General features: G+C 40.0%; 1 protein-coding gene across 2 annotated transcripts in view; it reads left to right on the plus strand.

Annotated features, from left to right (window-relative positions):
- LOC102173111 (dimethylaniline monooxygenase [N-oxide-forming] 3) overlaps window positions 1–15620 on the plus strand; it is a 28314-nt gene extending 12694 nt beyond the window's left edge. For both annotated transcript variants that reach the window (XM_005690633.3, XM_013970177.2), the window contains exons 4-9: window positions 1730–1892; window positions 2373–2515; window positions 3584–3783; window positions 9846–10201; window positions 12786–12858; window positions 13541–15620. In XM_005690633.3, the coding sequence (XP_005690690.1) occupies window positions 1730–1892; window positions 2373–2515; window positions 3584–3783; window positions 9846–10201; window positions 12786–12858; window positions 13541–13883 (1278 nt within the window). In that variant the 3' untranslated portion in view covers window positions 13884–15620. The remainder of the gene's footprint in view (window positions 1–1729; window positions 1893–2372; window positions 2516–3583; window positions 3784–9845; window positions 10202–12785; window positions 12859–13540) is intronic.

Below are 15620 nucleotides of genomic sequence, written 5' to 3' on the forward strand. Positions count from 1 at the left end.
GATCATTTGGCAAAGTTGGAAAGTCTTTCTATGTTTTGATGATCTGAGAAAGGTAGCCGTCTTAATCTAGTAAAGAGACCATTAAGGAAGCTGCAGGGTTAGTTTCACTCCAGTAATGACAAAACCCTGATAGTGTTTAATATCAGTGCATCTTCACAAAACTCAATGACCATACTAAAGTTTAAAAAAAAAAAATAGAATCCTCCTTTCTTGAAGGCCTACTGTAATAGACACTATGGCCTCATTTCTTTCTCCCTTATATCCCTTGATATTGTTTATGGAAATTTTCCCCTGAGAAGCCATCTGTTCCAATTTATGGGGAGTGTCCATGTTATGAAATAGTGAAAGTTACATGATTCATTTGGGGAGGAAACTTGTAACTCTTGGCCAGTTGGCATCATCTTCAAACCTACAGAGAGAAATGCAATAGAACAACAACCCTGCAAGCGCTTTTAACTCTGCCTTCACTTCTCAGTCCAGCTCATTCTCTTACTTTGTTAAGAAACAGCGTGGTATGACTGGGACACAGAAGAAAAAGAAAAGCATGTTGTCACTTGAGTGAGACTGCCTCAGAAATGTTACCAAGTCAGGGTTGGGTGTTTCCTATCCTTTGGAAGAGAACAGTCCTAAATAGTACCTTCCTCATCATGTAGCAGGCACTATGACTGAGATCAGCTTCCTTGGCTGACTTTTAGTCAAGTGTAAATTTAACTTCAAACACATAGCAAAAGGATGAGAGTAAAAAAATGCTGTATTTTCACAGGATCTAGTTCATGTAAACTCTGTGTCTTGACCAAAATATGAACCACCTAAAGAATGAAATTGGAAAGTCAGTGGGAGAAACAGCTGTAGAATCAAGGACCTATACTTAAATTTTGAAGCTAGTTATTGGATTGTATGCACATTATTTAACTTCTTTAAGTCTCCATTTCATATATAAAATGAAGCAACTATGTATCTTATTCTGAAGATCAAATAAAGGCTTTAAAGCAGTTTAAAAAAATAAAACGGCTAAAGAAGTACGTCAGAAAATTGCTGTTACTATGTAAATTATTGGCCACCAGATTACTTACTACATGGGCTGCCTGCCTCTTGTAAACTATAATTCAATCGTCAGAGCCCAAAAAAGAATCACTTTCGTACTGCAGAGAATACTGGTCATACACAAGGAACTATGTGGGGATTTAAACACACACACACACACACACACACACACATATACATATAGATAGGGGTTTCCCTAGTGGTCCAGTGGATAAGAATCTGCCTTGCAATGCAAGAGACACTGGTTTGATCCCTGGTCCAGGAAGATCCCCTGTGCCACGTGCAACTAAGTCTGAGAGTTACAACTACTGAGCCTACACTCTGCACCACAACTACTGAAATTTACACCCCCTAGAGCCTGTGCTCTGCAACAAAAGCCACCACCACAATGAGAAGCACTCACCCCGTAATTAGAGAGTAGCCCCCACTCACTGCAACTAGAGAAAGCCTGTGAAGCAACAAAGATGCAGCACAGCCAAAAATAAATATTTTTAAAAATCATACAGATCATTTTATGCTTCGACTTATTAAAAAGAAATTTTGAATTTATAATATACACCTTCACAATGAATTAAGTATTTTTCCTAAGGCACTATTAAGGATTTTCTTCATACTACTTGATGATGTTGGTGCCAAATCTGCCTTTTGGCATTGAATAAACATTATATTTCTGTGTTTCTCTTAGACAATTGTATCCAGTGTAAATAAGCGTCCCGATTTCTCAACCACTGGCCAATGGGATGTTATCACTGAAAAAGATGGTAAAAAGGAATCAGCTGTCTTTGATGCCGTAATGATTTGTTCTGGACATCATGTGTACCCCAACATACCTAAAGAGTCCTTTCCAGGTAAGGCCAATGTTTACGCTGCCATCCATACATCTTGCATGCAGAAATAACCTTGATGATGTCTTCCTTATGTATATAAAAGTATAGTTTATAAAAGTACACATTAAAGTATGCTTTTATTGTATCTAGTGGGCTTCCCAGGCAGCTCAGTGGTAAAAGAATCTGCCTGCCAATACAGGAGATGCAGGTACAATCCCTGGGTCAGGAAGATCCCCTGGAGGGGGGCATGGCAACCCACTCCAGTATTCTTGCCTGGAGAGTCCCATGGATAGAGGAGCCTGGTGGGCTATGGTCCATAGGGTCGCAAAGAGCTGGACATGACTGAGCACATATATCTATACAATTAGATATACTGTATCTGATATAGTTTAAGTATTAAAATTCCTATTACTGCAACCGTATTCACTAACAAGCTCTGTTATAGCAGTTTTTTTAAGTGAAAATCAAAATAATTCATATGTTTTCCACTTTTTCACTCAGGAATAAAACTTTTTAAAGGCACATGTTTCCACAGCCGGGACTATAAAGAACCAGGAATGTTCAAGGGGAAGCGAGTCCTGGTGATTGGTCTGGGGAACTCGGGCTGTGACATCGCCTCAGAACTCAGCCACATAGCCGAAAAAGTATGCCTCCCTGATACTCAGGGAACTATCTTTAATACCATTTGAAAAGTGTGAAAGAAATTGGGGAGGGCAGAGTCCTTGATGCAAAAAGTAAGTAGCAGTTCATATAGCTCAATGCCCTTTGGTAACAGGTGGGATTTTAAATAGCTTGATGCGGCAAAGGCAGAACATCAGCTGGAGTGATATCATTCAACAAGCTGATTCTTTGGGATGTTTGGTATGTAATGTGTCCAATAAATTCTTCCAAAACCAGTGGGATCATCAGACAAGCACTAGAAGAAATATGACCAGTATTCAGTTATTGGTCACCTACACCAGAGACGATTTGGCTAAAAGATGAAAATACCACAGAAATGATTTGACAGGTGTTGATCCTAAGATATAGGTTATAGTGCAGGAAGTTTATTTGGGAGTGCTCTCTGGATGAATACCACTGAGGGAAGGGAAAGAAGTTTTCCTTTATTTACTCTGAAGCTAGGATAATTCTTCTGAATTGTCCCTAGTTGAAGTGAGAGGCTGGGTCAATTTTTTTTTTTTTTACCAGTATAGATGTTTATTTTTATTTACATATATTGCCTCCCTTTTGAGCCTCCCTCTCATCCCACCCCCATCCCACCTCTCTAGGTCATCACAGAGCACCTGGAGCATGTTATACAGAGTGAAATAAGTCAGAAAGAAAAAATATATATATCATATATTGAAGCATATATATGGAATCTAGCAAAATGGTACAGATGAACCTATTTGCAGGGCAGGAATAAAGATACAGATGGAGAGAATGGATTTGTGGACACCGCAGGCGAAGGAGAGGGTGAGACAAATTGAGAGACGCTAGGTCTTTGTCTTCCTCCCTCAACCAGTCACTGAATGCAGGGGATCCAAAAAGATTATAAGATGTTGGGGGAGGCCCTCTTCACCAAAGCAACTCCCAAAGAGGGCTGAGAGCTGAGGGCTGCCTTCCGGGCACTGCCAGCAGTGGTGTAATAACTCCATTCCTAAAGGCAGATCTGAGAGGCATATCCACTACAAACAGTCACCATGTTAACAGTTGAATTGGTGTTTTTCAAGGTCATCATCAGCTCCCGAAGTGGCTCCTGGGTGATGAGCCGGGTCTGGGATGAAGGCTATCCATGGGACATGCTGTTTATCACTCGATTTGAAACATTCCTCAAGAACACCTTACCGACAGTCATCTCTGACTGGTGGTACATGAAGCAAATGAATGCCAGATTCAAGCACGAGAACTATGGCTTGATGCCTTTAAACGGGTAAAGCAGAGTTAAACACGAAATGCCTGCTAACTTTTATTTCACTGTCAACAACCCTAATGTGTGAAATAACCCCTAGACAAATCAAACTGAAGTAATCACCTCTCACATTTCAGAGGACAAAGAAGTGCAAAAATTAGGAGTGTTTTCCTGTTTCACAATTCCCCTTACCAGATTTGCACAGCTGGAAAGTTATATAACAGGTCAAGAATTTTACTCCCTAGAGTAATGATAATAATAGTCAACATGTTTTTAAGTGCTTAATACATATCAGAGCCTTATTAAGTCTCAGACATGCATTATCTCACTTTACTCTCATGACGACTATGAAAAAGTGAAAGTGTTAGTCTCAGTCATGTCCAACTCTTTGTGACCCCATGGACTGTAGCCCACCAGGCTCTTCTGTCCATGGGATTCTCCAGGCAAGAGAGGAGAGGTTGCCATGGAGTAGGTTGCCATTCCCTTCTCCAGGAGATCTTCCCAACTCAGGGATCAAACCCCGGTCTCCTGCATTGCAGGCAGATTCTTTATCATCTGAGCCACCAGGGGAGCCACAGCAACTATGATGATGGCTCTATTATAATCTTCATTTGAGAGATGAGAAAACTGTGGTTTACCAAAGCCCCACAGCTAGGAAGTCAGAAACAGTGATTGAAGCAAGTCCAGATCTGCTGACTCCAAAGTACCTCACTCTTAGCCACCTTGCTCTAAAACCTCTTTCTTAACTGCAAAGTTAAGCAAAGCAGGTATTGGTGCTTCACTCATTCAGTTCAGTTCAGTCACTCAGTCGTGTCCAACTCTCTGTGACCCCATAGACTGCAGCAGGCCAGTCTTCCCTGTCCATCACCAATTCCAGAAGCTTGCTCAAATGCATGTCCATCGAGTCGGTGATGCTATCCATCCACCTCATCCTCTGACATCCCCTTCTCATCCTCCCTTCAGTCTTTCCCAGAATCAGGGTCTTTTCCAATGAGTCAGTGAATCACATTAGGTGGCCAAAGTATTGGAGTTTCAGTTTTAGATTCAGTCCTTCCAATCAATATTCAGGTCTGTTATCCTTTAGGACTGACTTCCTTTAGGACTGACTGGTTGGATCTCCTTGCAGTCCAAGAGACTCTCAAGAGTCTTCTCCAACACTATGGTTTAAAAGCATCAATTCTTCAGCGTTCAGTTTTCTTTATGGTCCAGCTCTCACATCCATACATGACTATTGGAAAAACTATAGCTTTGACTAGACAGACCTTTGTTGGAAAAGTACTGTCTCTGCTTTTTAATATGCAAGCTAGGTTGGTCATAACTTTTCTTCCAAGGAGCAAGCATCTTTTAATTTCATGGCTGCAGTCACCATCTGCAGTGATTTTGGAGCCCAAGAAAATAAGTCTCTCAACAAAGTTTCCATTGTTTCCCCATCTATTTGCCATGAAGTGATGGGACCGGATGTCATGATCTTAGTTTTCTGAATGTTGAGTTTTAAGCCAACTTTTTCACGCTCCTCTTTCACTTTCATCAAGAGGCTCTTTAGTTTTCCTTGACTTTCTGCCATAAGGGTGGTGTCATCTGCATATCTGAGGTTATTGATATTTCTCCCAGCAATCTTGATTTCAGCTTGTGATTTATCCAGCCCAGCATTTCACATGATGTACTCTGTATGTAAATTAAATAAACAGGGTGACAGTATACAGCCTTGACGTACTCCTTTCCCGATTTGGAACCAGTCTGTTGTTCCATGTCCAGTTCTAACTGTTGCTTCTTGACTTGCATACAGATTTCTCAGGAGCAGGTCAGGTGGTCTGGTATTCCCATCTCTTTAAGAATTTTCCACAGTTTGTTGTGATCCACACAATCAAAGGCTTTGGTATAGTCAATAAACAGAAGTAGATCTTTTTCTGGAACTCTCTCACTTTTTCAATGAGCCAACAGATGTTGACAATTTGATCTTTGGTTCCTCTGCCTTTTCTAACTCCAGTTTGAACATCTGGAAGTTTACAGTTCATATACTGTTGAAGCCTGGCTTGGAGAATTTTGAGCTTTACTTTGCTAGCGTGTGAGATGAGTGCAATTGTGCAGTAGTTTGAGCATTCTTTGGTGTTGCCTTTCCTTTGGATTGGAATGAAAACTGACCTTTTCCAGTCCTGTGGCCACTGCTGGGTTTTGCAAATTTGCTGGCATATTGAGTGTAGCATCATCTTTTAGGATTTGAAATAGCTCAACTGGAATTCCCATCACCTCCACTAGCTTTGTTCATAGTGATGCTTCCTAAGACCCACTTGACTTCACATTCATTATCTCATTGCACCATTTGTTACCTTTGCTCTCATTCACACAGTTCAGTTTATTCACTCAGTCGTGTCCGACTCTTTGAGACTCCATGAACTGCAGCAAGCCAGGCCTCCCTGTCCTTCACCAACTCCCGGAGTTTACTCAAACTCATGTCCATCAAGTCGGTGATGCCATCCAGCCATCTCATCCTCTGTCATCCCCTTCTCCCCCTGCCCCCAATCCCTCCCAGCATCAGAGACTTTTCCAACGAGTCAACCCTTTGCATGAGGTGGCCAAAGTATTGCAGTTTCAGCTTCAGCATTAGTCCTTCCAAAGAAATCCCAGGGTTGATGTCCTTCAGAATGGACTGGTTGGATCTCCTTGCAGTCCAAGGGACTCTCAAGAGTCTTCTCCAACACCACAATTCAAAAGCATCAATTCTTCAGTGCTCAGCTTTCTTCACAGTCCAACTCTCACATCCATACATGACTACTGGAAAAACCATAGCATTGACTAAACAGACCTTTCTTGGCAAAGTAACGTCTCTGCTTTTCAATATGCTATCTAGGTTGGTCATAACTTTCCTTCCAAGGAGTAAGCGTCTTTTAATTTCATGGCTGCAATCACCATCTGCAGTGATTTTCAAGCCCCCCAAAAAATAAAGTCTGACACTGTTTCCACTGTTTCCCCATCTATTTCCCATGAAGTATTGGGACCAGATGCCGTGATCTAAGTTTTCTGAATGTTAAACTTTAAGCCAACTTTTTCACTCTCCTCTTTCACTTTCATCAAGAGGCTTTTTAGTTCCTCTTCACTTTCTGCCATAAGGGTGGTGTCACCAGCATAACTGAGGTTGTTGATATTTCTCCTGGCAATCTTGATTCCAGCCTAGCATTTCTCATGATGTACTCTGCACATAAGTTAAATAAACAGGGTGACAATATACAGCCTTGATGTACTCCATTTCCTATTTGGAACAAGTCTGTTGTTCCATGTCCAGTTCTAACTGTTGCTTCCTCACCTGCATATAGGTTTCTCAAGAGGCAGGTCAGGTGGTCTGGTATTCCCATCTCTTGAAGAATTTTCCACAGTTTATTGTGACCCACATAGTCAATGGCTTTGGCATAGCCAATAAAGCAGAAATAGATGTTTTTCTGGAACTCTCTTGCTTTTTCCATGATCCAGCAGATGTTGGCAATTTGATTTCTGGTTCCTCTGCCTTTTCTAAAACCAGCTTGAACATCTGGAAGTTCACGGTTCACGTATGCTGAAGCCTGGCTTGGAGAATTTTGAGCATTACTTTACTAGTGTGTGAGATGAGTGCATTGCTCTCATTACCTGCCCCTTAATGGAGCCCTCCCACTGATTTATGGCCACAATGTTTTCATCTTCAGCCTTCTCCTCACTCTCTCCTAAAATATCCTCCAAGCCAATCACATGATAAGAAATTACTTTGACATGGGTGAAAAAAACCCACGTTCTAAGCTGTTTACATCAAAGTTAATTCATTAAGTCAACAAATAGTTATTAAGCTTTTATTATGTGCCAGGACCTGTGGATATAGCAGTGAACAAACTCATAAAATCCCTATCCTCGTGGGGCTTACATTCTAATAATGGGAAACAGACACAAACAGCATGAACTCTAAATAAGGCAGACAAGGGTAACAGGGGATGACATCAAGACAATTTTAAGCAACCCTTAGAGAAGGTCTCACTGAAAAAGCTTTCAAGCACATTTCTGAAAGAGATGAGAAAATGAGCCATAAGGGTATCTGGAGAAGACTATTCTTGACAGTAGAAACAGCTAGGACATCATTTCTTCAGGGGTATGACTGCCATGTTTGACAAAATACAGCGGCTTCTTTTCTTGGAGAAGAAGACTGGGAGAATAGCAGGAATTGAATCCAGAGACATCAAAATAGCTAGTTGACGCTGGGTCTTGGAAGCTACTGTAAAGACTCTGGGCTTTACTCTGAATGCAGTGGGAAACCATAACAGGCATCTGACCAAACTGGAGACAAAGTCTAAGTTAGTTTGAAGAGATCACTTTGACTGTTATGGCCATAACTCACTGTAGGGGGTAGGTCAAGGAAGGAAGTGGAAAGACTGGTTAAGAGGCTATTATCAAAAACCCAGATGAGATGGGAAGGTGGCCTGAACTAAGATCATTAGTGCTCAGAAGTTGTCAGGTTTGGATAGAGTTTGAAGGTAAAGTGAACAGGATTTTCTGTTCGATTGAATAGCAAATGTGAAAGCAAATAAAATGTCAAGGATGTCTTAGAAACCTTTGATCTGAGCAAGGGAGCAAAGATGGAGGTGATGTCTACTGAGATGTGGACAACCATGGGAGGAGCAGAAGTTTAGTTTTAAATGTATTAAACTTGGAATGCCTGTTTGGTATTTGCATAGAAGAATGTGGAACAGCAGTGGGTACATAAAACAGAAGAGAGATTCAACCATAAGTTTAAAATGTGGACTGGTCAGAATATAGATAGTATTTAAATAAATGAAAACTAGATGACATCTCTTGAAGAATGAATGTCAACAGAGAAGACAAAAGACTGGAGGCATGTCGCTATTTAGAGGTCAGGAAGAGAAGAATTCAGCAGAGGACACTGAGAAGTAATAGTGAGGTACAGCGACGTAGGTAGAAAGGAATCAAGAGTGAGTGATGACATGAAAGCAAAACGAACACAGTTTTTCAAGGAGGAGGAAACCGTCAAGTGTGAGTTTACTAATAAATTAGGTAAAATAAGGAGTAAGAGTGGACCACTGGATCTGGTGGCTTGAAGATCCCAGTGGCCTTGACAGAGGAAGTTTCAACATGGAAGTGGGTTTAAGATAAATGGCAGATAATTTGAGTGGTTGAATCCAGCCTTCTCCCAAACAGCAGTCCAACCAATCTCATCGTCTGGCTGAGTTTCCTCCCCAGCAGCATCTACCTATGGCTTTCTCTCTCACACACACAGTTCCCGTCATCCTATAAGAACCATGTATTTTCTTCCAACATTATTCCATTCACCCCTAAGGCAGAGTTCTGTGCACTCACTAGAGATATTACTGAATAAAAAATAATCAAAAGCTCTCTCTCTCCAGATTTCCAGTTTCCTCTTTTTCTCCTGGCCTTATTTAAATTCCTAGACCCTCACTTCCTCACCTGACATGGTTTTGTCTGCATGGGGTTCACGCTTCACCCTCTATGATAGAACCTGGCTGCAGCCTTCCACTTTGGCTTCCTTCCTCCTATTTGATCTTCTTTACATCACAATGGTCACTTTGGATTATATTACGTTAAGAATAATGGCTAACATTTTGAGCACTATCTATGTGCTACAAACTGCACCAAATTCTTTATATTACTTAGGTCTGCCAATGATCTGAGATAGGTATAGCAGTTATTACCACTTCAGGTGATGAAGATGAGGCAAGAGAAAATAAGAAAATTTAATTTGATCAAAGTTCACAGTTGATTAGTAGCAAAGAAAGAAATTTAAAGACCCAGGTACTCTGATCTTTGTTTTTCCTGATATAGGGGATATGATCTGAGTGCTTATTCTGGAATCTGGGGAGACTTCTGTGGGAAAAGAGAGAAAGATCAAAGGAAATAGAGACGGGATTAGCAAAAACCAACTTCTGTTACTCCACAATGTGGCCTTACATAAGTTTTATCTATCAGCCATATTGATGACACTCCATGGCACATTTAAAAATCTTAGGTAGGTTTTTCCTATCAATTAATTATGGACCAATAAAACAAAGGAAATGGTACTTTTCTAATGCTTGTTTCTGTTTTCCATACAGCACCCTGAGGAAAGAGCCTGTGTTTAATGACGAACTCCCAGCTCGCATTTTATGTGGTGTTGTGACCATTAAGCCCAATGTGAAGGAGTTTACAGAGGATTCAGCTATTTTTGAGGATGGGACAGTGTTTAAGTCCATTGACTGTGTCATCTTTGCAACAGGCTATAATTATGCCTACCCCTTCCTTGATGACTCCATCATTAAGAGCAGAGACAATGAGGTCACCTTATTTAAAGGCATCTTCCCGCCTCCACTGGAGAAGCCAACCTTGGCTGTGATTGGCCTTGTCCAGTCCCTTGGAGCTGTCATCCCCACTACTGACCTGCAGTCTCGCTGGGCAGTACAAGTAATTAAGGGTGAGTAGACAAAGAATCTCATTGATGGGGAAGATGAGAATGCCTTTGAGTCTTTAGGAAAACAATATTCTTATTAACAAGAAACAAATCCTAGGTCCCACCCAGTTTCCAGAATCTATAATTCTATATTTTTGGTACTATATTCTATAAGCAATTAAAAATATATTGGATTGTCATAAACAATAGTACAAGACAATGATTCAAGGGTGTTTTTATGATTTATAACTCCTTGCATGTTCAGTCGCTTCAGTCATATCCGACTCTTTGTTACCCCATGGACCATATCCTGCCAGGTTACTCTGTCCATGGGATTCTCCAGGCAAGAAAACCGGAGTGGGTTGCCACTTCCTCTTCCAGGGGATCTTCCCAACCCAGGGCTTGAACTCACATGTCTTATGTCTCCTGAATTGGCAGATGGGTTCTTTACCACTGGCACCACCTGTTAAGCCCTATAACTCCTTAGAATTGTCAATTATCCAAGACCTTTCATTAAACTTGAGAATACCAGAGCTTCTCATCTTAGGTCCAGAAGAACTTTATAAAATTAAGATTTTCAAAACTCAATAGAATGATATTGCTTGAAAGGTTAATGAAAGAAGATATTTCAAAGCCAATATCCAGCAACTTTAAATATCCACATTCACGAAAAAAAAGTATGATTTCTGGAAAGGAAGTGGCTTTCTTGCTCTGTTTTCTTCCTTGTCATGTATCAGATAAGGACAAGCAGTGGATCAGTAGAAGCAGAAAGCATTTGGTGTTGTAGACAGTCTCTAAGGTAAAGGAATCCTAGGTCCTTGTATTTTAAAAAGAAAAAAGGAACAGTGAACTTGATTAGGGTCAAGCAAAGAAGGCAGGCAGCATCATCCAGCACCAAGTACTAGAATCAGATTCACATTAAGGTTTGAATGCCATTGTGGGCAGATTCAGAAAATAAAACTAAGCTATGGTTAAAGAACAAATTGAGATGTCAAAGTGTAATGTGCAAAGTCTGGTTGGTCTTAAACCTGAAACTTCTGGATAATGAATCTTAGCAGGTCTGCTTCCTTTGAAGCCACATGTAAGGCTTCCAGTCCTATCTGACTTGCTAGGGTTTAAATGCTCTTTTATCCTGGATATTTGAACCTGCAACTACATGTCCTGCATCATCACTCACCACCAGGCTCCCAACCACATCATTATGGGCCTACATATCAGCAATCTCTCTAAATCTCCTTCATTCCCCTGGTCCCAAGCAGAGATGTGTCACAGGGTAATGTTTCTCCAGCAAGGCAGCAGCCAGGAAAGTGATGGAATGAAATCCTACTTAGAATTGAACTCAGGATTCAGGTTCAGAAAGACTGGCATTAAAATGTAGGTCTTAATTGCTTATAAAATATTCACTTACTCTCTGTGAAGATACTAGTTATAACCTGGGCTCTGAAGAAAGGAGACAGGGCAGAGACCCAGCCAACAGAGAATAGATGCAAAGACTCAGGGAAAATGAGAGATAAGGCAAACAACCCAATTTGGGGGAATAGGATTACCAGACCAAGGAGTCGGTTACAAGCAGCCCAATGGCAATAGCTGGTGGATTACAGAATATAGCCTCTTCTCTATCTCTCCTCTTGCCCAAGGACAGAAGCAGTTCCAAGGTTTAGAACAAGGCCATGTTGACTAACTGTTATGATCCTGCCTGTAGGGATTTCAGGAACAGAGAGTCACTGTAGGTCTGGAGCAATCAGAGCTAGACTAGAAATTTTATTCTTGTTCCAGGTGACCCCAAAGTTGCCAAAGAAACCACATGAGATTTGAAGCATCTCCGAATACAAAAGTTTGGGTCTAGGTTTTACAGAATTCTGTAAGTTAACGCCAGGAAGAGCCTGAAATCCTGGGGCAGCCCCAACTCAGATTTGGCCTCCCAGGACCTCCCTATATCCTTGGTGACTTGTGGACAGTCCACATCCACAGTCTCATTCAGGAGCTGTTGGCTTTCCAGAGAGAACCTTGTAGCTTCGTTAAATTCTCTTTCTTATCTGTTAGAAATTCCCTTTTTGGGCAAAGCAAGATAACTTCTTATGAAGATCTGTTTGTTCCCGTGGCAGATTCATGTTGATGTATGGCAAACCAATACAGTATTGTAAAGTAATTAGCCTCCAATTAAAATAAATAAATTTAAATTAAAAAAAATTTTTTAATAAATAAATAAACACTGGCAAATTACTTAGTAACAGCAAAAAAAAAAAAGAGATGTCAATATACCTTTGACTATAATTTATTAGATGGCATACTTAAAAATAAAGCTAAGAGAGTAGAATATAATCCTTCAAACTGATTTTTAAATCCAATAACCAGTTTAAGAGCAAAGATAGAAAGATGAAAGGTTATTTGGTTTTAATCACTGTGACAAGTATCATCTCTGAAAAGATTAGGAATGACTTATATGTCTCAGAATAACACCCTGGTTATTTGTTCAAGATATTATTTTGCTAGATAATGACAACAAATTTTGAAAATACTAATGCAATTATTTAAAAAGAAACACTGCAGGCTAGTCCTATGCCAGACTTATTTAACTATTATCATGTCTTTCCACTTTTTTTTTTAGGAACTTGCCCTTTGCCTTCTGTCAAGGACATGATGAATGATATTGATGAAAAAATGGGAAAAAAGCTCAAATTGTAAGAGCATCTATGGTAAAGGGGATCTAGAATTTTCATAGCAAAATCTGACTTTGTGAATACTTAGAACTGTTTTAGTCTTGAATACTCCTGAGTGGGGCCATTAGGGTGACAGCTATGAGCTAAATTCAGCCATTCAACAAATAGTTATCAAGGATATATTGCACCTGATATGCCACTAAATCCTGTTTCAGCCCTCCATATCTCCTGCAAAAAGATTAAAAATCAGAGGAGCTTGGGAACACATGGATGTGGCTTCTATTTTCTAGCTCATAAATCCTCTAAAATGTAATGATGCCTTCCATCAGGTGGCTCTAATAAAATGACTCAGCCACACAAGAACTAGTCAGAAGAACTAGGCTCCAGTCCTACTTCTGTCACTAATCAGCTCAGTGGCCATGAATTAATAACTTCACTTGAGCAAGAGACAATTCCTCTACTTGTAAATATGGATAAAATTGCCTTTCTCAGCAGCCTTGTTGTGTTGTGGAATGTCCAAGTGAGATCAGTATGAAAGTCCTTCAGTAAAATCTACAAAGTACTGGATAATGAGCAATAGTCCCCTTACCAACAAAAGGATCGATGTTGATTTGCATGGATAAAAAGGTGTGAGGCATTTTCCCTGTTCTTGTTTCTACACAAAGCTTGGATAGCCACAGTCTTGTTTCTCTCCCTCCTCTAGGTTTGGCAAAAGTGATACCATACAGACGGATTATGTTGTTTATATGGATGAACTTGCCTCCTTCATTGGGGCAAAGCCCAACATCCCATGGCTGTTTCTCACAGATCCAAAGTTGGCATTGGAGGTTTACTTTGGCCCTTGCACCCCATACCAGTTTAGGCTGGTGGGCCCAGGAAAGTGGCCAGGAGCCAGAAACGCCATCCTGACCCAGTGGGACCGGTTACTGAAACCCATGACGACAAGAGTGGTTGGGAGTCCTCTGAAGCCTTGCTTATTTTGCAACTGGTTCAGACCTGTTCTTATTTCTGTTGTATCAATTGCTGCTTTCATCGTGTTGTTCTAGCCATCACTCTATCTAGGATTCTGAACATTACTAACAGTATCTGGGAAGAACCTTCACTAAAAATTAAGAATTTCACACCTTCTATTTTCCTATTCAGTGGGCATTAGTGAGACAGTACTATCTCTAGGCTTCTAAATAAGCCCATATGAGAATCATGTGATGATCTAAAGAGCATTTATCATTTTCCCTGAATTTTCACTAACACTTCATAATTCCATAACATTTTAAAGTTAGATAAATGCTTTTTAACTTAACTCATCTGAAATATTTGACGATTCCTTTTCTCCTTTAACAGTCTTTGAAATAGGTATTTCAAATCTAAACAGCGAGTAAATTAAGCAGAGTAGTCACAATATGATAGTCTCAGCCTAATTTTACAAACTATTCACCAGGATCAAGGGGGGAATTTGGTTATTTGACTATTATATTCTATTTTTGTTTTCTGCTGTGTCCTCCAGGAAATTCCTCCTGTTCCCTGGCCAAGAAAAGTAGCATTAAGACCCTGTCTATAATGAAAGTTAGCAAGAAGTAACTCATTTTATTTATATTCTCAATAAAGAAATAAACTTTCACATGTAGCAGCAAGATAAGGACAACAACGACAATGAGTGGAGCACCAAATATACCTTTTAACTGAATGTAAAGTCATAAAAAATTAAATCTTTAGCCAAAGCTGTGATCCAAGTCTAATAAAACCTGACATGGATCACATAGAATTATATCCCTTATGGAATGTAGTACCAAAATAAATCTAAAATGTTATTTTTAAAGTATTATTTCATGTTACAATTAAACTTTGATAGTTAAAAATGTTTACATTTGACATTATGGAGCAGATAAAATAATCCATTAGCATCATCAGTTACCAGGGGGTTCTTCATATTGTTAAACTCTATATTTCTTACTACACCTTCAATTTTTTCCAAACAAACTGTATTATTTTTTTTAAATGTGTTATATTTGGTTATGAAGGAACAGACACAGATTTGGGGGAAAATACTATTGTATCTTTCTTATCCACTATTCCTTTCTCTATTATGCTTCTTTAGATAGAATACTTACAAAACCCTGGAACCTGTCAAATCTCTACCAGTTCCTAATAACCACACAAAAAGTCCTGCTAGGCTCAGAAGTCAGCGTAGTCTAAGCAGGACAGCCGCTTTAATCTGTCAGAGACTGAGGACACACCTATACCTTCATCTGTAGCTAGGGCCCGTAGAGCAACGAGAGGAGAAGGAGACCACGTTTTTCTCTAACACTTTCTTCTTTTCTTTTTTTAATGCTCTTGGTATTTTAATCTTCAGAGCTAAGATTTATTGTGGATGCTGTTGTACACAACTTTAAATCATTCCCTTTTCCTAATTGTTAAGTCAATAGACATGAGCTAGTGAAAGACAGGGAAGCCCGGCGTGCTGCAGTCCATGGGGTTGCAGAGTCGGACACGACTGAGTGACTGAACAACAAAGCAGAGTAGCATTCTGCTTTGAAGTTCTTACAAGATGTGAAATTTTCCTAAATATTACCAAGTGACACAGAACTTTTCCGAAAACCCCATGGCCTAAATGGAATCAAAGTGAAAGTGAAGTCGCTCAGTCATGTCTGACTCTTTGCAACCCTGTGGACTGTAGCCCACCAGGCTCCTCCGTCCATGGGGTTCTCCAGGCAAGAGTATTGGAGTGGGTATTTTGTTGAAGTTATAAATACTAGTGCACAAAATAAATTGAAGACTAAAACTGA

Source organism: Capra hircus, chromosome 16, assembly GCF_001704415.2.
Source record: "Capra hircus breed San Clemente chromosome 16, ASM170441v1, whole genome shotgun sequence".
In the NCBI taxonomy this organism is placed as follows: Eukaryota; Metazoa; Chordata; class Mammalia; order Artiodactyla; family Bovidae; genus Capra; species Capra hircus.